The sequence below is a fragment of the Plodia interpunctella genome, chromosome 16, assembly GCF_027563975.2.
Source record: "Plodia interpunctella isolate USDA-ARS_2022_Savannah chromosome 16, ilPloInte3.2, whole genome shotgun sequence".
Taxonomy (NCBI): domain Eukaryota; kingdom Metazoa; phylum Arthropoda; class Insecta; order Lepidoptera; family Pyralidae; genus Plodia; species Plodia interpunctella.
The window spans coordinates 59,629-82,973 of record NC_071309.1 but is presented as its reverse complement, the minus strand read 5'-3'; the positions used below and the strand labels follow the sequence as shown (position 1 = coordinate 82,973).

At 38.0% G+C, this 23,345-nt stretch overlaps 2 protein-coding genes across 2 annotated transcripts in view; both read right to left on the bottom strand.

Annotated features, from left to right (window-relative positions):
- Nucleotides 1-50: 50 nt before the first annotated feature.
- On the bottom strand, nt 51-6,976 carry LOC128676616 (acyl-CoA Delta(11) desaturase-like). Its single transcript, XM_053756815.1, has 4 exons — nt 6,860-6,976; nt 5,929-6,133; nt 5,037-5,373; nt 51-4,615 (listed from the first exon to the last, which is right to left on the bottom strand). Exons 2-4 carry the CDS (start codon nt 6,125-6,127, stop codon nt 4,105-4,107), a joined length of 1,047 nt encoding a protein of 348 aa, XP_053612790.1. The 5' UTR covers nt 6,128-6,133; nt 6,860-6,976; the 3' UTR covers nt 51-4,104.
- Nucleotides 6,977-8,583: 1,607 nt separating this feature from the next.
- The window catches only part of LOC128676386 (fatty acid synthase-like), a 29,015-nt gene continuing 14,253 nt past the window's right edge, over nt 8,584-23,345 (bottom strand). Inside the window, exons 13-24 of the mRNA XM_053756474.1 lie at nt 22,631-23,185; nt 22,283-22,470; nt 21,700-21,845; nt 13,938-14,058; nt 13,615-13,814; nt 12,953-13,150; nt 12,456-12,662; nt 11,538-11,869; nt 11,142-11,372; nt 10,249-10,413; nt 9,738-9,952; nt 8,584-9,544 (exon numbers count right to left, since the gene is read on the bottom strand). Of these exons, the coding sequence (XP_053612449.1) occupies nt 9,391-9,544; nt 9,738-9,952; nt 10,249-10,413; nt 11,142-11,372; nt 11,538-11,869; nt 12,456-12,662; nt 12,953-13,150; nt 13,615-13,814; nt 13,938-14,058; nt 21,700-21,845; nt 22,283-22,470; nt 22,631-23,185 (2,712 nt within the window). The 3' untranslated portion in view covers nt 8,584-9,390. The remainder of the gene's footprint in view (nt 9,545-9,737; nt 9,953-10,248; nt 10,414-11,141; nt 11,373-11,537; nt 11,870-12,455; nt 12,663-12,952; nt 13,151-13,614; nt 13,815-13,937; nt 14,059-21,699; nt 21,846-22,282; nt 22,471-22,630; nt 23,186-23,345) is intronic.

The window sequence follows — 23,345 nt, the reverse complement described above, 5'->3', positions numbered from 1 at the left end:
ATAATTACCAAGAAAACAATAAAAAAGACTTGTGATATAAACTTCAATGGTCATAAAATAAAAAAAATATATTGAACACAACCACTTACAACACAAACACTTACCGGTGGAATTAGAACTTTTGACTCAAACATCAATCGCCTCTTTGCACACAATCTTGACTTTTCATCTTTTGACAATGGTGGTGAAAATGTCGGTCTATAGACGTCATAATAAAAAGTAAAATTCCTTTGTCAAACAAAATGATCGTAAAAGCTATAGAATCTAAAGGCGCTTAGGACCAAAAATTCAAAAATATTTAAGAAATGACTCGACTATCGATTTTCGATTTCATAATCTATTTGTTTAGCTTCTATAGTGAGTCGACCGTAGTGCCATCTGTCCGTAGTGTCGTGACGTTTTAAGTGACTTGTATAGTCGACTTTTTGAGTCAGCCGCGTTGTGTATGTAGCGTGATAGATGTCGCCATATTACTTCCCCCAAAAGACCGGAGGTCTGATCAGATGAAGTCTTAATGTGCAGTATGTGCTCTCGTGTATGCCGTGTTACTCGATGTTGCAGTGAGTCGGGATACGTAGGTTGACCTCGTAGTTTGCGGTGAGTCGAGACTGTCGTGAGCGGAAAGTGACTTGTTGGCACCGGTCTCTACAAGGCTGCCAAGGTGAGTGCGCGCGTCCAGATGTGGGCTGAAGGGTGCGTCGGCATATTGCGTCGGCTGCGATGGTCCTGTAGATGCCCTTGAAGATGAGTGATGGCTTGCTGCTGAGAGTGACACCTTGCTACTGACTTGAGACCAATGAGAGTGCGAGGATTGATGCTGAAGATTGAAGAGTAAGACGTTGGAGAAGGCTGCTTCCATTCACATCGGGTGTGATGATGGCGAATGCAGCTTTCAATCACGTCGAGGTCACCACTGTAGCGGGAGCGAGGTGATTATGCTCGACCGCCACATATTTATTGAACCTGCTCCCAAAATTTCACGGGACTCAGTTTAGACATGCGACCTCTAGAGGAGAACACAACATTTTGAGCCGAGCTGAACGAAGACCTTCCTCGCTTCACTCGCTCGGTCAATTACAAGCATTTTATGTACACAATATAAAGATTGCAGGAGAATGGTGAATGAACTAAGCAGAGGCTGTATACTTATTAATATAATACTTTTTTTGTTTTTTATTCTTAACTTTTTTTTCTCCTATGAACTTTAAACAATTAACTTCAACCAATAAAAAATAATTCTCGAAAATCAAGAAAAAAGTTACACAGAATATTAAATGCAGACACAACAAATGCATTGGTAGATTTTTAGGGTTCCGTAACCAAATTGCAAAAATGGAACCCTTATAAATAGATTCATTATGTCTGTCTGTCTGTTCGTCCGTCCGTTTGTCACAGCCATATTATTATGTAAAAAAATATGCCTAACTCGTTGTGCTAAATTAAATTAGGATAAAAAATTTATACAAAAAAAAGGAATCCCTGTACATTGTACTATGTATACTTCCACCGAAAATTGGTTTTACAGAATACGCGATAAAAGAATGACCGAGATTTTACTCTGAAATTTACGCGGGCGAAGCTGCAGACAAAAGCTAGTATAGTGTAGTGCATCGTATAAAAAAAGAGAGAACTTGTTGACGCAATGTCGTGCTAAGTGTTTTATGTTTCATGGTTTTTAGACAACAGATTATTTTTCACACAATTTAATAAAAATGAGAATTAAAAATCTGCATCAAAATCCGATGCGTGGTTTTAAAGATCTAATTAATAAATGTATTATGTTATATGTAGTATAATGCTATATATGGTTTGAGGAGAAGGGATTCCCTTAGAGATTTTTTAAAAGATATTAATATTTCAACATTACCCTTTCAACACATATTTGACAACATCATGCATGTCCGGAAAAATTTAAACTTATTATAAAAAGTTGGTGATTACACTGATAGAGCCTTACGTAATAAAGATAAATTGTCTGTCCCCGGGCATCGGTTGGCCAAAGTTAGAACGTCTTTTGTTGGGAACTGTAGCCGTTTTTATAATGGTAAAATGGATTCTTTATTTGCCGGACAAAAAATTTAGAAATTATATAAAAGGAGTACTTTGTAAAAAGGCATATTACAAGTCTGATGATTATGTGAACGACAGTAATGTCTGGCCCAAGCATGGTGCAGTATCCTCATAACATATGTAATCGATTTATGTTATTATTACGTACGTTTTGTACATTTAGCTTTTTTATATATAATATATATGTATATTATGTGGCAACTTTCAATAATTTTATTGGAAATATAACTTTTATTTTATTTATTCATTCAAATTTTGTCATTTTTAATAATGATGTAAATTCGTACTCCTAATTTTTAATATATGTATAAGACCTATATTTGTTAATTGACGTCCTTGGAGAAAAGGCTGCGGTGAAGTTTGTTGCGCCGCTTTTTCTTCACCTGCGCTTTGGAAGCCGGCAGTAGACTTAGTTTAAGTAATTTTTTTGACGTCGAGTTAGAGGGATCTCTCTCTGCAATATCTGGTACCCTCACGTTTCGACCTTCGCCCCGTCTCCTACCGCAGGTATTTGTTCCGTTTTCCGTCCTACATTGTTCTGGTTTATTGTATAGATTTTGATCTAGTTGCTAATTCATATTCTTTCTTTGTTAACTAGTGGCTCAGTGAGCTGTAAACATTGCAGATAGAAAGGAGTTTTCACACCATATTATATTTTTCATGACATATTAAAATGTCATAATGTTCGTTCTGCTGACCTTATTCATCTTTTAAACCCCCGACGACAGAAAAGCAAGAAACCTTTTGGCTGCTACGACGCTACGGACAGATATACAGATAATAGACAAGTTAAACTTAAAACTGAGGAGAGTTTTAAGTTTAATAAGTAATAAATAACTTGTCTATGAGAAAGTTTGTTTATTTATTTGTTAGTTTGTAACCACTTCACGCGTTATGTACTCTTCTTGGAATTTCGCAAATACACTGAGTATGGAGAAGAACATAGGGTACTTTTTATCCCGGAAAAAACTATTGTTCCCGTGAAAAAAAACAGTAACTCTTATATAGGTGATGCTAAATGCGCTGAGTAATTTTTCATTCAATGAAGTTAAAATTTGACAGAAAGGTAGATTCTGAAAATTCTTTCCCTAAAGGTGTAAATAGCGGTTACAAGTTTGTATTAAACTTCGTTATATTTAAAGTATGCGCCATGAAATTATGAATTTACATTCAGGTTAGAAAAAAAAATGCATTCCTAATGATGCACCTACGTAATACAATTTGATAAATGTTTAAAATTTTATTTCGATTCTTTTTGTAGAAGGTACATTTTTGCGGACGAACTACAGTTTCTAATAAGTACGAATGATTTTAAAAGTCAACTAATAAAAATTTAAGGAGAAGGACATAAGGTTTTAATAGGTTATGTTTCAATTTCCTACCTTTAAAAACTATAATTTTCGTTAGATTTGCAGAACACCTGTATACAGGATCTGTATAGATGGCGCTAAATGCACTGAGTGAATTTTAAATAGAAATGATAAAAATACTGTTCCAGAGGGAATACTACGCGGGCGAAGCCGCGTGTAAACATCTAGTAGCATTACACAACCTCAATTTTAAATATACATTTTAATAATAAACATTAATAGACATACAATATATCAACTAATATTATAGTTTACTTTCATATGTTATCAGATAACTTTTGCTTAATTTCTAAATATTTTTCACACTACTTGTTTACTGTTAATGATATTTGATAATGTCAAATATGGGTGTCAAGAGTCAGTCATTTGAAAACCTTTTATTTAACCAGACTTAAATGACATAGAGAAGACATGAATGGTTTGCGTTATGAAGATCAAGTATCTTCCAGTAGATGAAAAATGAGACATTGAAAAAAGTAGGCCTATATAATTTGTATTTCCACCACGCACGCTAACATTACAAGGCAATCAGTTCCGCTGTGTAAACTATTATGGCTCTTGTAATATGATAAAAGCACATCGCATTCTACTAACATAACAAACGCTATTTTAACCCTTAGTAAATAGTCACATCACTATATGGACCGTATGTCATTTTATTTCCTTAATCATCATTTGTATCGTCCGTTGTAAAGTTTTTGTAAAATTGCGTGGTAAAGAATTTCTGTTTCTTTGGATTATTAGGAATGTAATATTGATCAGTTCCATCACCCTTTTTCAGTACTCTGTTTTTGATAACTTCTTCAGAAGTTACTTTCAAATCGTAGGCCCATCCAATTTTGGCCATGAGTTCGATGAACATAGCTGACAAGTTGTATTTGTAGTCTCCGAACTCAGATGACCTGTAGTCGTAAGGAAAGGTGTGATGGTAGTTGTGGAAGCCCTCGCCCACCGTCACGGAGGCCAGAAACTGCGTCTGTGTACCGACGACGGTCCTGTCGATTGGCTTATATCCGACCAGGTGAGCGACGCTGTTGATCGAGCATATCAAGTGTAGACATATATGTTTACGCAACAAGTTTGCCATAAACGACGCGTATAGTGATTCACCCCACAGGGTGGGAATGTATACTGGGATGACGTAGCTGAGTAATATCGCCAGGGCAACGTAATAACTGAAAAATAAACACACAAATTAAGCAACTGAAAGAGAATAAGACTCCACTTAAAAATACAACTATAAAAGATTCAAATGTAAAAATCTGGATCTATTAAATACTATACATTGTAATGTTATGATTTCTGATATTTTGACTTTAAACATTGATAAGGAATGGCATTATATTCATCAATTTATTTGTCCTGAGTAGTCAATAATATAGTTAAATAAATATAATAAAATAATAATAATAGTTTATCTTAACAACATGTAGAATATATATGCTATTGATAAATAGCATTTTCGTTCTTCTATAGGATATTTAAGGTCAATAATGATATTGATCTTTTATCAATAATGCAGGACAACGTTAAGAAAGTATTCTTATTTACTATTATCGTTAGCAGTTTTTACTAATGCTTGTAAATTATACTTACTCATGTTGAAATTTGATAATTGGATTGTTAAACAAGTCGGAAACATCGACGTGTTTTAATCGTTTCTTCACTTCTGGGTGTTGTTCCATGACCATCCACCCGTAGTGTGAGAACCAGAAGCCTCTCTGAGCATTGTGCGGGTCGCCGTCGGTGTCCGAGCACTGGTGGTGCAGGCGGTGTCTACGGGCCCACGTGATGATGGACCGCTGGTTACACATCACATAGAATATCGTCAGCATAATTTCGAGTGGAGCCTTGACCTTGTAGGAGCGATGTGACCAGAGCCGGTGAACGCCCGCTCCCAGACCCAGCATACCCGGAATCACCATGAGAAAAGCTGTAAACAATCAAATAAATATTAGACCACTTGGATGACCAACTGTGAGCTGGGGAGATGACTAAATCACATTTTCCTTTTTCTGTTGTAAACAACTAGAATCCAAATATCAAGTCACTAACTCCAACGGTATAGATATTTCATATAAAAGTTTTTCACCCGTTTCAACCCCTTCGGAGTGGAATTTCCAAAAATTCTCTCTTCGTGCTAACCTACACTCCCCAGGGAACCTACATGCCAAATTTCAGCTTCCTACGCCCAGTAGTTTCGGCTGTACGTTGTCTATCAGTTAGTCAGTCACATAATAACGGAAGAGTTTTATACGAGTATATATAATTTTCATTAAATGTACTTTGTTAATATTTCTCATTACAAGTGAATTTTATATTTTATGGGAAATAATGTCTTAAAGCATATCTTATGAATGTGATCCATTGTTGATAGGAAAAGGTACAGATATAAAACACGATTGACCAAACAAAATAATATATGATGTAATTACATTAGAGAGCGAATCAACGTCATCGATAATTTAAAAAATAATGTTACACTAACCAAAGAGAAGAGTTGTACATTTAGCGGTCGTTAAGGCGATAAAGCTCGCATACATGCCGTAGAGGAAATAGGCCATCATTATGGGGTACTCGATGGGGTCGGGCCTGAACTTGAAAGAATCAGCAGAAGGCGCCACCAGCTTCTCAAACCGCGGTGCCTCCTCCTCAAGCCTCGCTTCGTTTTCCACATGGGGAGCCATGGTGTCCTGCAAATATTTAATGAACCCATTCCGTTGGTTTTGCGATTTTGGTGTTATCTGAACGATTACAATAAATATAAGGCTGACAAGTTTGAATACACTAATCTCATCATGTATGTATTCTACCATTTTGCCATGTAATAAAAATAATGTATAAAATTGTATTTCGATTCTTTTTATAGAAGGTAAATTATAAATATATTAGGATAAATCACCATTGAGCTAGCCCCAAAGTAAGTTTGAGACTTGTGTTATGGAATACTAACTCAACGATACTATATTTTATAACATATACATATATAGATAAACATCTAAAACCAGGGTCAATAAGAAAAATATTATTTTCCATCACGGCCCGACCGGGGATCGAACCCGGGACCTCTCGATTCAGAGACAAGCACTTTGCCACTGCGCCACCTAGGTCGACAATATCACAGGTCGACAAATTTACGCGGACAAAGGCACGGGTAATTTTGAATAAGTACCTACGAGTGATTTAAAAAATCAAACAACAAAAACATAAGAAGGACATAGGCTACATGTCCTCCCGTTACGAAACATACTCATAATACAGGTTTTCTGCAAATCCCAAGAACGATCAACAAACGAAATACTACGTTTTATTACTTTGCAATAAAATACTGGATGGCGATGTGATATTTTATTCCTACTATCCCAATCCCATTTTTATACGGAAACGCTGGCGAAGAAAGATAAAACAAATCAACTAACCGATAGAAGGCCTACAGAGAGATAAGTGCGCCTCTTCACACAGCCCAAAGTTCACCGCAACTGAAATGATTCGCGAATAATTTACCTTTGACTGCCTATGAGTTTTTTAAACACAACTTTTTTATATAAGTATATTATTTAGAGTTCTCTACCCACCAGTTTAAACTACCGGTATAAATACGTGAATTGCTATCTCTCTCTTGTTCTCACAACTTTGCGTGTTCTCAAAGATGAGAAAGCAAGAGAAGTTGCATTTGGAGCTGTGACACCGCTAAGTGGGGGATAAGCGTGAAAAATGTACCATTACTTTTTTGAAAATTCGGTGCGGTTATTGTTGCCTGTCAGCGCAGCCTGAGCCTCAGTACGTCAGAACCTGAAACCTGAAACTGGGAGCTCCCGAAATGTTTCACTATATTTCATTTTTGTATAAAAATCGTATAGCTTGCTACATTTCAACTGTATTTTCCTATAAGTTTCAAAATAAAGTGACTGTGACTTACGGACGGACTTACATCTATCTCTCTCTTCTGAGCATTTTCCCGGTTTCTTCCGCAGCCATTCAGCGTCGGAGTTCAGGGACCGCTTTTCTACTCAACTTTTGTCTTTTGTCTCAACTTTGCACGGTCGTCAACACCCCTAGTCATCACATCATAGCCAGCATTACTTGGGTAGGAGAGGCATAGCCAGAGCGACAGACTTACAGACATGACAATCTATGAGTTCATGCTACTGAACCCTACAAATGACTCAGAAGTCATATTGTTTTTATTTTAAATAATTAAATTTATATTAACTGCGCGGAACCTCGAATACAAGTTGAATCTTGCTTTCTTGCTTTTTTTATACGAATGCGTAGAATATTTTTTATTTCAAGCATTTTTGTGATGTTGAGGTGAAAATTTTTTTCTCTAACAATAAGTAAAAATGAAAAAAATGTAGGTATATAAAAAAAACAGCAAGTTGCGCACTTGTTCCGAACAAGCTAGAATACCATGGTTCAATTATGTGCAACAAAATGCTCTTGCCTTATTCGATGTATTTTAAATATAATCTCAGTCTCTAATAAAGCAGTATTTGGGATGAATTAGAGATTTATAAACGATATTTATATATTTTTATAAAGTATTAACTGTTCACCCGCGGGTTCGCCCGCTTAATGCCCTCGGGAACAGTTTTTTCTTCGTATTAAAATAGAATTGGAATCTAGTGTTTTTATTGCAGAGTAAGAGAGCGCCACCTGTAATAGAATACAGGTTTTCCCTAATCCCACTGAAACAATAGTTTTTTCCAGAAAGGTACCGCATGTCCTTCTATTTCAAGAAGATCCGTTGAGTAGATAACGCGTGAATAGGTAACAAACAAACTTACTTTCGCATTTCATAAATTCTTCCGCTTGACGAATTATTGGCAATTTCATGAGACTCCGACTTTCATTTTTTAAGGTATTAAATCTTTTGCGTGGCCATGATAATTGATTACTTTGATAATTGAGCACCCAGGATCTGCTTTCGATAACAAACAACACGATCACAATGTTCACGTGGCTCAGTTACAATAGCAAACAATGGGACCGTCGGGAGAAAACTCATATACATTACCATACATCATATGCATTTTAGGTTTATTCCATGAATCTCAGATCCAGGTCAATAAAGCTAATTTAAAAAAAGGTTAGGTACTTAATTTAAAGCCATTTTTCTTTTTTTTTTAATAAAACAGAAAAATACTATCGAATAAATATTTAATTACAGCGCGCTGATGATTCGTCGATGACAACAAGCTTATGTTTCTATTAAATATTTTAAAAATAAAAATTACTTAGCTAAAATTACAACTACATTATTTTCTATAATAATATAGGCGAATGTTATGTGATGTCATTCACTGTTTCAAATTAAATAATATTAATGCAGTTAAGTGAACAACAATAGCCTGATAAAAAGAATAGGTAGGTATATAAGAACATCTTTCTCTATACATTGCCAAAATACTAAGCGTGAAAATTATTTGCATTTGAGAAAAATCCCGAAATAAAAATGTTTTTGTAGAAAAAAATGCGGCGTTCTATACTAACGCAATACGCTCATATGATGCGCTTGCACTTGTATGAACTTCCTCTTACATGCACGGCAAATTGTATCCCACAACTTACAGTGCATACTTTTGTTTTCTACTAAACTACTCCTATAAATATGTTTTTTTATTATTTTAGATGCACTTTATGGCATCACCTCGCTAACTTTGTTTGGTCTAATGGTTGACTGGTAGAACATGCCATAATGACGTTCACTCCACAAATAAGAAAATGTATGTACCTACATCTTTTTGTACATAAATTTTGTAACTTGTGCAATAAAGTTTTGAATTAAAAATAAATACTAGATTAATTAACTAGCTCGATTTCTGTAAAATACACTCGTTTTTAAATTTTACGTGTTATGCCTGCTTAATTTTTATTTATCACTGCCAATTGCCACATAAAATTGAAAACGAAAAGCGTCACTTTGTCCGAAGTCATCGTGCCTAATCGTTCACGCAGCAGATTTCGCGCCGAGCGCCGCCGTGAGGTGCTCGGCGATAGTTCGCGCCGGCGATGACGTCACGACCGAGCGGTGCGTCCCGGGGAGTTCCACCAGAGACAGCGGGCCCGAGCACACTGCCCGCAGCCCGTAGTCCTCACCTAACCTGAAGTTCAAATTAACATATATTGATTTATATCTTATACATTAAAAATCATACCTAATCGGACTTAGTTATGATTTTTAATTATGATGTTATTTGAAATCTTTACGCAAGCGGAGTAAGTATTTGATATAATGTCAGCACTCTTTCTTATAAGGAAATAACAAAGGAGAATAAACTTGGAACAATAACTAACGTGAGCACATAGTTATCTCTAGCACGGAACAACGTGACTGGCGCTGATATCTTCCCGCTGGGTTTGTATGTGTCTGCGATCACCAGCTTGCGGTAGAAGCACCAAGCAGCAGTGCCAAGTTCGTCGGGAGAATGCGACGTCATTCCATTCAGTTCCTTGTGAATGCGGGACATGCGCGCATCCCAGTTTGGAAGTTTATCCAACTCCGCTGATAACTGAAACGTTTCATATAAAGTTAGGTTAAGTGAAGGTACCTATATTTTATGTTTCCTGATAACTGTGTGTACCTATTTGCTTCCCGTAAAAGATAACGTCAAAATCCATACACTTGTTCATGTTTAATCAGCCCGTGTGTACAATAGTTATGATAAATCATTCCATTTCAACCACCAATATTTCCTTGGTAAAGTCTTTACTAATAACAATTCGATTAAATAAAATCTTTATATATTTTGCGAATACTTATTCAAAGCAATGATATGCAGGGAGTTAGTTTTGCATTCAACTCTACCTTGGAAAAGTCTCCCTCCTTGAAGAGCCGTAAGAATACCACAAGCGCATCAGATTCGTCGCTGGATTTCGTTCGCTGCGCCGACTTGCTCGTGCCGAGGGCGGTGTGCATGGCCAGGTAGGCGGGCGACCCGTCCACCATGAATACTTGGGATTTGCAACCCTCCTGAATGTAAAAAAGTCATCGAATGGATCTTAGCTTCATCATCAATTCATTAGTCGTATTGTTAGAAATATCTTAGTTTACCTCGTTTTCTGCTACTTATCCTAGTTTCGAGTCTAGGATCTCACTTCTCTAAATCTTACGTAAAGCGTACTAATACTACTTTTAACTCCTACTCTATTGCGTCGAATTTCTAAGTGAGAAGCATGATATGACGAAATATGTCCTCATTTTTTATGCACACATTTTGTAAATTGTATAACAAATTTAAGTGACCTATGTGACATCTGGAGTTGTAATATGTCTTGTCTGTCGTTTTGACATCACCGGATGCTGCTAATGAATGCGGATAGTTGCAGTTGTCGCTTTCGTTTAATAAACATGAACATGGATTTAATAAGTACTTCGACGGAGTACCTACTAATTCCATGGAACCATCCATACTATCCACAAGGATAGTAATATTATAGATTCGAAAGTAAATATATTTGTTTATTTATTACATTTTCACGCTTTATCTACTTAACCAATCTTCCTTAAATTTTGTATAAGTAATGTAGTTGGAAGTACGGAGAAGGACCTTGTAAAATAGCTGCTTTGTCTGAAGGACAAACAAACGGGAGCAGTTGGTTTCCAGGCAGTTACTTTCATAACGGAAAACCTCTTTCATTGCTCCCGTGGAAGTTCATGCCGGCGAAGTAGAGGACAAAAGCTAGTAACAGATAAGGTACCTTTTCGAGCTGTAACGCCATCTCGAACGCTACAACAGCACCGAAAGAGTAGCCAAGTAGCATGTAGGGTGGGTCGCGCTGAACTGAACGTATGTGCTCAATGTAGAAGCGAGCCAGCGCAGCCATGCTGTCGAGTGGAGCTTCCGCTGTGCACTGTAGCCCGAACACTGCGCCGCGAACCGCCTCCGCTACTGGTCGGAGGAGGTCGACTACGCCTTCCAACGGGTGGATCTGGATAATTACAGTACTGATATTTCTATGGAGTCACGACATCGATTAATATATTTTATAGCCTGCTATTTGTTCTGTACATATCATAATTCGCTACATGGTTTTTATTATGTTTAGTTTAAATGATACTGAGGCTCAAGTAGTCATATAATTACAAATATTTACCATGAACACAGGTGGTGAGCCGCCGTTGGAGAGGGCACTGGGCAACTTGACTAAAATCTGTTTAGGCATTAGCTCTGCCATGTCTGCCAGGTTTACGAGATCTTCTACCCTCTGCAAGGGCTTTTCTTTGACGACAGTCGCAGGCACAACACCCGCCTCCGCTCCAGTCAACGCCCGAAGTTTAGAAAATGTTAAAGATCGAATCTCTTGCACGCCGAGAACTAGGTCATAGCTCCTTTCCAGAGTCTGCTTGATTTCAGCGCCCATTAGCGAGTCCATGCCAAGTTCAGCGAGACTGGCAGAGTCTGAAGTCTTGTTGGGGTGCTTGATACCTGGTTAATTATATTTTATGACAACTTTTACTATTTTTACATATAATTTATCTGTAACTAACTTATTTCTCTGATTATCATATAAACTTTGACCTATTATAGTCATTTGAGGGTTGATTTTTAAAAAAGTAGCCTATGATTGATTCGCGGAGCGCCCCATTGAATACCACCTAACGGTTTGAAAATCTTAAGAAATACTGAAAACCTTCAAAACGAAGTAATATAGAACTGGTAACTATTTATTTCGAGGTGCTCTAAGTCTCACTATATTTTCATGAATATTTATTGGTAAACTATACTATTAATTAATTTGGTAAATGAAGTTAGAATTGACTAATCAAATACAATATTTATAGGTAATTTGCTTTTATTGACACTTACATATTTTTCTTCCTAGAAAGAAATCGGGCTACCCATAAATGTATTGTGTTTCGCATTTCTTTATGTACATTTGAGTAGGAATTATACATTGGGTCTTTAACTACATGCATACCAAATTAAATTTAAATTTGAATTTAGGTTCCAATTGCTGGCTTATTTAATATCAATAGTTAAGCTAGTGTGTGATGTCGGATAATAAAGTTACCGAGAATATTAGCCACAGCGTGCACCACATCCTGCTGCTGTTGCTGTGAGGCGGGCCTCTTGTCCGCGAGGACCATGGAGGCCGCGACTGCATGCGGACATGCCAGCAGCGCGCCCAGCGCCTCCATACAGGACGCCACGCGCTGCGGCACGGTGCCGCCCACTACGGCGTCGGCGTGCATCGTCTCCACGATCAGACCCACCTCGCCTGCCAACACATTACATACGTGTATCACTTATAATTAATTGCTATTCGTGATTGAATACAGATACAAGATATCACAATACAAAAACAAAATTCACCTAATAATAATTATTGGAAACCTAAGAATAATTTACAGTATGTATGACAGTGCTTTACATTTACATTTTACTTATACAATATTATATTTAATTTACCAAAAACAAGAAAGCACATATATTAAACGCACTTATATTAAATAATAAACAACTTTATAAATTAACTAGCTCAGAACCCTAAACATGGACTGGCCTTACCGATAGCGCCCCACTGCACAGCCAGCCCTGGTAGACCATCAGCTCGTCTCTGCTCGCAGATGCGTTCCATGACGGAGTTTGCATACCCGTAGTTGCTCTGTCCAGGGTTCCCGCGCCCACACGACACCGATGAAAAGGCAACAAAATACTCGAGATCTTGGGCCGATTCTCTGGTTGCAATGTCCAGGGCTTTAGTACCTTTAATAATAAAAATAAATTATAAGTACATTCGGTTATCAATATATATAATACAAGTTTATTTGTTAGACAAATTAAAAAATCCCCGACTTTCAATATTCATTTCGCTTTTCGCTACAACTTTTGAACATATCTGTCACACCACCACTAACCATAAAAATTAGCTATCAAATAAAAAAACCGCATCCAAATCGGTCCACTCGTTGATGAGCTACGATGCCACGTACACAGACAGACTGACAAATAAATTGACAGACAGAACACGTACCGGTCAAACTTATAACACCCCTCTTTTTGCGTCGGGGGTTAAAACTGAAGAAGGGTCAAATTTGTATACTCTATATTTTTTGAAAATTTTTAGTGTAATAGACTTAAGTAACGATTTAGATTACTGAATTTTTTTTAAACATTGTCTCTCATCTGCCTAATCAATTTACTCGATTTTTGTTTATAAAGATACTGACCATCAACTTTAGGTTGTGCAACGACTTTGAAATCAGCTGGTGTCAAGTTCTCAAGGAAGGCATCCCGTAGAACCGCAGCCAGATTGAAGACGCCGCCGACGGGGCCCAGCGCTGAGGCCTCCCGCAGCAACTGTCTCGCGCCTTCCACGGTTGTACCGTTTGTGTTCGTCACGGACACCATTACTCCTTTTTCGCGCCATCTGCAATCAAAAGATGCAACTTTGTTTTTATTTATTATTATTCATACTAATTCATATGTTCAATTTATATGTAACTGGTAATAGGTTCAAGTATAATATTGATAGCTCTCGTTAATAGTTTACCTGTTGATGCACCAGGACTGGTAGCCGGTGCGCACGCCGCCGCGGGAGTTGAGCAGCAGCTTGGTGGCGCCGCGCTTCACCAGCCACGAGCCCAGCTCCAGACCGAACCCACCCAGACCACCTGAGGGTAGACAAATATTTTCAAATTGTTACTACGTTGATATACGAATCAGATAGTGTCCATTTTTTTACATAGGTAGCTCTGAGATAACTATAAATTATTTATCGTATCAAATATTGGATTGCATCCTTTTATTGCAGAATTTGTGTGCTTTATATGGTACTTTATTTATTTTTATTTAAAACTTTATTGCTCAAATTATTTAAAAAAAATGTACAAATATTGGACTTAACGTCACATTATCTACCAGTCAACCATTAGACCAAACAGAGACAGTAGTGTGGTGCGATAAAGTGCAAATAATAAATAGAAAACTTACTCACCCAATATAATATAATAATAATACAAATTGGTTGGACCAATGGGTTTCATTTTTAGTTCTTTATACATAAGAAATTTATATAATATGAAAACTTCCCGTAAGATTGAACTAGCGCTTTCTTTCGGGCATTATAAACGGAGGTACTGAACCTCCTTGATCTTCTTGGTGGCTAGTAGTTCCCATAGACTCTAAGGGGCAAATGTCACCAGTGTTTTGTTTGTTTTTTCTGCGTCATGTTCTCATAATACGCGGTGGTGTTTTGGTGTTGCTCGTTTTGCCTCTGTGAGAAAACCGCCATAGATTCTCCTAAGTTATTGGAGACACTGTTAATAAGTGCAGTGGTTTGGTTTGTGACTCGTGTTCAAGTGAAAGTAGCTTCCGACAAGAAAAACGTATCAATCTAAGCCCCCTGATAGCGACGTGAATACCTGGACATCAGGAGCTGCTGGTTGCTGGTGGTGATAGTTGGTAAGTGCCTTCTTTGTACTGTCTTGGAAGTAGTGCGGTTTGACTTGCGGAAGTTTTCATATACAGAGATATAAAATGACCATAATCTATTTGGTCTGTACTTATGAACCTGAAGTTATCCTCCCCGCTTGGAAGGCCTATTTACACGGCCAACCATAATTTTATTGGTCCTTCGAGCCGGATCCGAACTGGTTAGGTCAATCTTTCGAAATATAGCGTGTAATATAATTGACGCGTAAATTCGTTCGAGCGACCGCCATATTGTATCAAGATAAATTTGGCTTAAATTGTCATATTTTTCAGTTGACAGGTACATATTTGATTAGTTCCTTTTAATTTTAATTCGATACATTATTATTATAGTATCACTCCTCAGGAAATACATTGAAAATAACATTGATATTTCTTAGTGTTGTGGATTAATACTTATCTATATATTTCTCATTCTAACTATATAAATAAATTTAAAACGTAATTTTTTAAAATGACTTCCTCGAAGACTTCTTCCAATGAGTCTGTGGTTAATTCGGAAGTATGTCTCCTTACATCAAAAAAGGAAATGTTATTTTCTCGTGTGAGCAGTTTGTATGAGCTGTCAAAGAAGGTTACAGATTACTCAATGAGATCTTGTGAAAGTTTCATGGCTGCGTCAGAGACAATTGACGATGTACGTGAATTGTTTGAAAAAATAATCGATCGTCTTAATAAATTGATGTTAGCTGATGATCCTAAGTTTATTCCTTCTTACCAAGAATTAAGCGCCTTTGACGATATGTACTGTCGGATAAAACGTATTCGTAATAATGTTGATAAGGAGGTCAAGGTCAATGAGCCCTCGACTTCTAAACCCAACCAGAAAGGTTTTATAAAGCTTCCTGCCATCGAGATTCCTAGTTTTGATGGACGTACCGAACACTGGCCTATGTTTTATGAGTCGTTCAAGTCAAATATTCATAATAACACTCAATTGTCAGATTCTCAGCGTGTGCAATATTTAATAGGTAAATTGACTCACAATGCCCTTAATGTTACTGCTGGGATCGTCCCGACTGGTGAAACCTATAAGATAATATGGGAAAGCTTAGTTAAAAAATACCAAGACATACGTACGTTAGGTGCTCATTACTTGTTAAATATTTTTGATTTAAAAAATACTTCTCAAACTGCTCAGAGTCTTGAGATATTCATTGAGAAATACTCTGCTTCGATTTTAGCTTTGAAACAATTAGATATACCGAATTTAACGGATTTTATTTTCTCAACTGTGCTTTGCGTAATTTAGAAGCACAATCTATTCAAGCCTTTGAGTTATCTGTGCGTGATAAGGAAATTCCGACTTCGGATGATCTGATTTCGTTTATTAGGGATCAAGTTAAAATATTACAGCGGTTAAGTAATTTAAATCCTAGAAATCCGAATATTAATAAATCATTTTCACCGTCAACTAATAATTTACGTAAGAAAAACTCATATACCTCATTGGTTGTTCAGAGTGATAACGGTGTGACTATGATACAGGAAAAATGTCCCTGTTGTCATGGTACTAAACACGCTCTGTATAGTTGTCCTTCTTTTCGTAATTTAGAATCTCCTGAAAGTAGGTTTGAATTTATCAAATCTAAAAATGGTTGTGTGAATTGTTGTGGATTGAATCACACAATTTCCAGCTGTACCTCGTCATCTGTTTGCAATTTATGTAACAAACGACATCATTTTTTATTGCATTTTAATAAGGTGCAAAATGCGAATCGAAATGCTATTGAAAGCAAAACGCATTTACAAACTTTGCGAGTCGGTAAAAATCGTTTGGTTCCTCGTGTCGAGTGCTCCTGTTCAGAGCCACAGACGTCAACGGCTCCTGCGCTGCAAGGTTCGAACCTGCGTGCTGATGGTTGTGTGTCAGTGCAGCAAACATCTATACTACCGGCCCCTGTGACGTCTTCTTTTGTTACTGATGGTGTGTCGATGTCTTATAATGTTAAAATGCAATCTAGCACAATTTTGTTAGCAACGGCACAGGTATATGCACGGGCTAAGGATGCGACAAACAACAATAAAACATTAATACGTTGTTTAATTGATAATGCTTCCCAGAATAATTTAGTGACGATTGACACTTGCAAGTTATTGAATATACCTATAATTCCCATGAGTAATTCAAGTGTCAAAGGAATTGGTTTGTCTTCGCGACCTATTCATGGTTACGTTTTGTTAGAAATCGAATCTCGCGTAGATAGTGAACAAAAATACCAAATTTTCGCTTTGGTGGTAGATTGTCTTACGGATGAATTGCCATCCTGTTTTATAGATAGCAGTGAATTTACTTATTTAAAGAGTATTAGTATGGCAGACCTCACCTGGAATGTTCCTGGGAATGTGGATTTGATTCTCGGCGCTCAGTTGTTTCCTTATATTTATTTGGGGAATCGGGTTGAGTCAGGTACTAACGCGCCACCCGCCTTGTTGACAACCCTCGGTTATGTTTTAATGGGCGATGTTCCTAAAGTTTCTTCTGTGAATACTTTCACTGGGTATGCTCTTAATGACATCATTCAGAAGTTCTGGGAGTTAGAAGAGTTGCCCCGAGTTAAATATATGAGTCCGGAAGAGACAGAATGTGAGAATTTGTTCACTTCTTCGGTGACACGAGATGTGTGTGGACGTTATTCGGTATCTTTACCTTTTTGTCGCTCGCCTTCTGAATTGGGGAATTCTAAGGCTATCGCTCTCCGCCGATTTATGGCTTTAGAGCGCAAATTTAATCATTCTCCTGAGTTAAGGTGTAGTTATAACACGGTGATTAATGATTATATTGATAACGGTTATTTGTCTGAGGTTCCTCAATCAGATATTCATGTAGAGGGTTATTACATACCTCATCACGCGGTTGTGCGTTCGGACAAGCCTTTGCCACGTATAGTTTTAGATTCGAGCGTCAAAACTCATACTGGCTTGTCATTGAATGACATATTACATGTTGGGCCTAATTTGCAGGCTGACTTGTTTTTGTTATTACTTGGTTTTCGACTGTTTCCGGTTGCTTTAACCGCCGATGTGAAGCAAATGTATTTACAGATTGGTATTCCTGAAGATGATCGGAAATATTTAAGAATTCTATTTCGTTTCAATGCTAACGAGGATATCCGTACTTTTCAGTTTAATCGATTACCGTTTGGGCTGAAGTCTAGTCCTTTCCTCGCAATGAGGACCGTTAGACAGTTAGCTGAGGATATATCTCATGAGTTTCCTGAGGCAGCAGCTGTCGTAACGAGCTGTAAGTTATACATGGACGATTTAGTTCATTCCGTAGCTAATGATGAGATTGCTATTTCTTTATCTCAGCAGATGGTCTCTATGTTTAAGGCTGGATCTTTCGACCTGGTCAAGTGGTCTAGTAACTCTTCGGCGGCTTTACAGCACTTGCCCGATTCTTACCGTAGTCCAGTGGATTTTTCTAAGGGGGAGAATGTTTCCAAGGTTTTGGGTCTTACATGGGAGCCCGCTGACGACAACTTTGTTGTCACGGTTTGTGATTTTCTCGGTGAATGTTCTAAGAGAAACATGCTTTCTATTGTAGCTCGTTTATTCGATGTTTTGGGTTTAATTGCCCCTGTTATACTATATGCTAAACTGCTTATTAAAGAGTTATGGCTCTGCAAGGTTGACTGGGACGAAACTCCTCCTGAGGGTATAATCCGTCGTTTCGCGGCCTTCATACAGGAACTTCCATTGTTATCTGGTTTAAGAATTCCACGTCATGTAGGAGCTTCCGATGACTGTATAATTAATATTGTGGCGTTTTGTGATGCAAGTTTGAATGGTTATGGATGCGTTATATATTTGCATTGTACGGATAAAAATCAGTCAGTTAGTGTTAGATTATTGTGTGGGAAATCTAAGGTTTCGCCCACGAAAGTCATTTCGTTGGCTCGTCTTGAGTTATGTGCTGCTGTGTTGATGTCAAGACTGGTGAAACTTGTGCTGGACACTTATAGTGCTCGAATACACATTAGTGGAATATACGCTTTTTCTGATTCGACGATAGCGCTTTCGTGGATACATTCCTCACCACATCGCTGGTCGGTCTTTGTTAGTAATCGTATCGCGCAGTGTCAAGAGAATTTGTCTGCTCATAATTTTTATCATATAAATGGAAATGAGAACCCTAGTGACTGTGTATCACGTGGAATGTTACCATCGCAGCTGCTTTCTTGTACCTTATGGTGGAATGGTCCTCCATGGTTAGTCAACCCACCAACTTCTTGGCCTATCAAACCGTTTTCTCCTTTGAGTTTTGATTCTATACCTGAACTCAAAGTTAATGTTCTCGTTAGTAAAACTTGTCCTAATGAGACGTCAGTGTTTTATGTTTTATCTCAACGCATTTCTTCTTGGAATAAACTCTTACGTATAACGATATATATTTTGCGTTTCTTAAAGAAAATCCGAACTATTGATGTAACGGCATATCTGACAGCCGAAATATACTTGTTACGCGCTGTACAGTATGTACATTTTTTTGAAGATATGAATCTTATAGCATCTAACAAACTTCCATGTAAAAAATTACAGAACTTATCAGTTTTTTTGGATGAGTTTAATATTCTCCGCATTGGAGGTAGACTCGCGAATTCTGCTTTGCCATTCGAGGTAAAACATCCTGCGCTTTTACCTAAGCATGATCATGTTGTTGATCTTATTATTACTCACTATCACCAGACCAATTGCCATACAGGTCCAGGTTTGCTTATATCTATATTACGACAGAAGTTCTGGATATTAGATGCCAGGACGGTTGTACGTTCTATGGTTAGGAAATGTAATACCTGTTTCAGGTCGAATCCTATTCACCCCACTCCTAAGATGGCAGATCTACCCAAGTTTCGTATTTCGGAAGCAAAGGCCTTCATGCATACTGGAGTGGACTATGCCGGCCCTATCCGCATTACTTTAGCCCGTCGCAGGGGCCAGCATTCTCAAAAAGCTTATATATGCCTTTTCATTTGTCTAGTAGTGAAGGCAGTTCACATTGAGCTGGTTTCTGATTTGACTTCTGAGTCGTTCTTAGCTGCTTTTAAGCGCTTTATTTCCCGTCGTGGTCCAGTGTCTTGTTTATACTCAGACAACGGAACGAATTTTATTGGAGCTAAAGCTCAGTTGGATAGTTTGTACTCCTTTCTATTAGACTCTAATTTTCAAAATGCTTTGAATGCGGAGCTTATTAATCGTCGTATTGAATGGAAAATGCTTCCTCCTAAAAGCCCGCATCAAGGAGGAATTTGGGAAAGTAATATTAAGAGTTTAAAGACTCATTTATATAGGGTGATAGGAACTCAATTACTTACTTACGAGGAATTGCAGACAGTTTTGGTTCAGATTGAATGCATATTGAATTCGAGGCCATTAAATGTAGTGTCCTCTGATCCTCATCCTGAGGTTCTCACCCCGGCGCATTTTTTAATGTCCACGCCATTGCAGTATTTACCTGCACCCGATTTAACCGATGAAAAGGTTAATATCGTGCAACGTAAACGTTTATTGGATTGCATGGTACAATCGTTTTGGAAGAAATGGCAATTGGAATACCTGCATACTCTACAAGTAAGACAAAAATGGGCTACGAAAGATTCCCCTGTCAATGTAGGGACTGTGGTGTTGATGGGGCAAGATGACGCCGCTCCTTTAAGTTGGCCCATAGGTTTAATCACTAAGATTTATCCTGGGACGGACGGTATCGTCAGAGTCGCCTTGGTAAAAACTAAATACGGTGTATATAAAAGACCCGTTGTAAAACTTTATCCTTTACCAACTCAATAATGTAATAACTTATCTCTTAGAACTAATATTTTATCTTTTTAAATACATAGAGTTATATATTTTAGTTGAACAATTAAAGGTCAATTGTTTTGGTTTAGTCATGTACTCTCATAGTGATTATAATTGTTTAAACTTCTTTGAAAGTTCTTTGAACTTCCAAGCCGGGGAGTATGGTTGGACCAATGGGTTTCATTTTTAGTTCTTTATACATAAGAAATTTATATAATATGAAAACTTCCCGTAAGATTGAACTAGCGCTTTCTTTCGGGCATTATAAACGGAGGTACTGAACCTCCTTGATCTTCTTGGTGGCTAGTAGTTCCCATAGACTCTAAGGGGCAAATGTCACCAGTGTTTTGTTTGTTTTTTCTGCGTCATGTTCTCATAATACGCGGTGGTGTTTTGGTGTTGCTCGTTTTGCCTCTGTGAGAAAACCGCCATAGATTCTCCTAAGTTATTGGAGACACTGTTAATAAGTGCAGTGGTTTGGTTTGTGACTCGTGTTCAAGTGAAAATAGCTTCCGACAAGAAAAACGTATCAATCTAAGCCCCCTGATAGCGACGTGAATACCTGGACATCAGGAGCTGCTGGTTGCTGGTGGTGATAGTTGGTAAGTGCCTTCTTTGTACTGTCTTGGAAGTAGTGCGGTTTGACTTGCGGAAGTTTTCATATACAGAGATATAAAATGACCATAATCTATTTGGTCTGTACTTATGAACCTGAAGTTATCCTCCCCGCTTGGAAGGCCTATTTACACGGCCAACCACAAATACTACTACTATGAACCCAGAAGTACAAAAATAATAATATAAAAGTTTATATTATCAGTAAGTACTGATAATAATTAAATATTTGTAAATACATATAATCATATGCTTTTTTAAGGAATAAACCCGGGTATACTTTATACTCTATAAAAACTTCATCTCTAAAATAAGCAAGTTAAAACTAACAACCAATCTACAGAACAGCTTTAAATCCCTCGTGAACATCATGGATGAAATTGAAATGGTGAAGAACAAAAAATCCTTACCGACTAAGATGAAGCTCTTGGTGGGATGGAAGTAGGTGCGTGGAATAGCGGCCAACAGCTTGGTGGCGGGCACAGCTGGCGCTCCGGGTTCCTCTTCACGGACTCGGAGCAATACTTTGCCGATGTGCTTGCCTGTAGCCATGAACCTGAATAAATACCATTCAACATTGGTCAAAAATGGGCCGCAATGGTATGGTCTTTAATGAATAGATTGTAGTAAATCAATATGTGTAGTTTCTGAGTATTTCTTACCCATTCATTTATTTCAGCTCTTGTCCGCGGCTCGGCCCGCATGAGTTTCCCACGGGAATTTTATGTGATGATGTTTTATGAGACTACTTCTATCGTTCTTACTGCTAATTTACTGGTATAATTGTTGTGGTGGTATTCCATAATCTAGTTACTTCTTTCTTAAGCAGCAGGTATTTACTAAATTTCTTCATTTCTTTAGCTCCTATCCTATTATGTACAGATGGAACTGTGATGTCTATAAAGTGTGTTTTATTTATTTATCTATGTATATACCTACACTAATAGTCAATAATTTTATTGTCCTATTTTAGAGTTTATTATGGCAAATTACCTGAAAGCTGCCTCAAGCTGCTGGTCGCCGTACACGGTGGCCGGTAGCGGCCGTACGGCACCGGACGCGAGTCCCGCGGTCAGGCAGCGGCACACCTTGGTCTTCTCGGGGCTATCGCCGTCGGCTTCGAATAGCGCGTCTAGGAGGATGCCGTGGAATGTCGTGTTTTTCAGGAAGATTGACATTCCCTGTGTGACATTCATTTGGTCGATCAGTATTTAGGCAACATGTTAAATGTTACTAGAGCCTATTGATACTAATAATTATTACAACCTATACCAAATATGCAGTAAAGATAATTTTATTATATTTATAAAATAACCATATTATTTTTTATTAATATCTTACCAAGGACGTATTTTCCGAGAGGTCTAATTTTCCGATTTCTAGAAATCGCCCGCCCTCAGCCAGACAACGGACAGAAGCCAGAAGTTTGTCTCCAGCCAGTGAATTTAGAACAAGATCCACTCCGCGGCCTCGAGTTTGTCGCATTACCAATTGTTCAAACGATACATCTCGAGAGTTACCGATATTGGCGTCTTTTAGCTGCGGGAAACGCTTCCGGAGGAATGCCCTCTTGTCGATCGTCCCGACAGTAGTAAAAACTGTGCAACCAGCATGTAAAGCGATAGCAATAGCTGCTTGGCCGACTCCTCCAGTTCCCGCATGTATTAGCACGGCATCGCCGCTTTGCATGCGTCCGCGCACTGTTAACGCGTAATATGCCGTGGCGTAAGCGACGGGCACGGTGGCAGCCTCTTCCAGTGTCCATTTGGCCGGCACCTCCCACAAGAAGCCCTTGTCCGCCGCCACAGTGGTCGCCAGCCCGCGTGCGGCCACCATTCCCATCACGCGCTTGCCGGAGGAAGAACGACCACTGAACTCCAGGCCCAGGATACATTCCTATGGTTGAAACAAATACTTTTAATAACTAATTAATCTTTTCACGGTTTACCGATTTTTAACAACGCCATTGTATAACAACGTAATTGTTACAGAAATTGATAAGTAGTTCACACAGTATCAAGTCTGTTGTATTACAAAGACTTAGATTTTGATCATG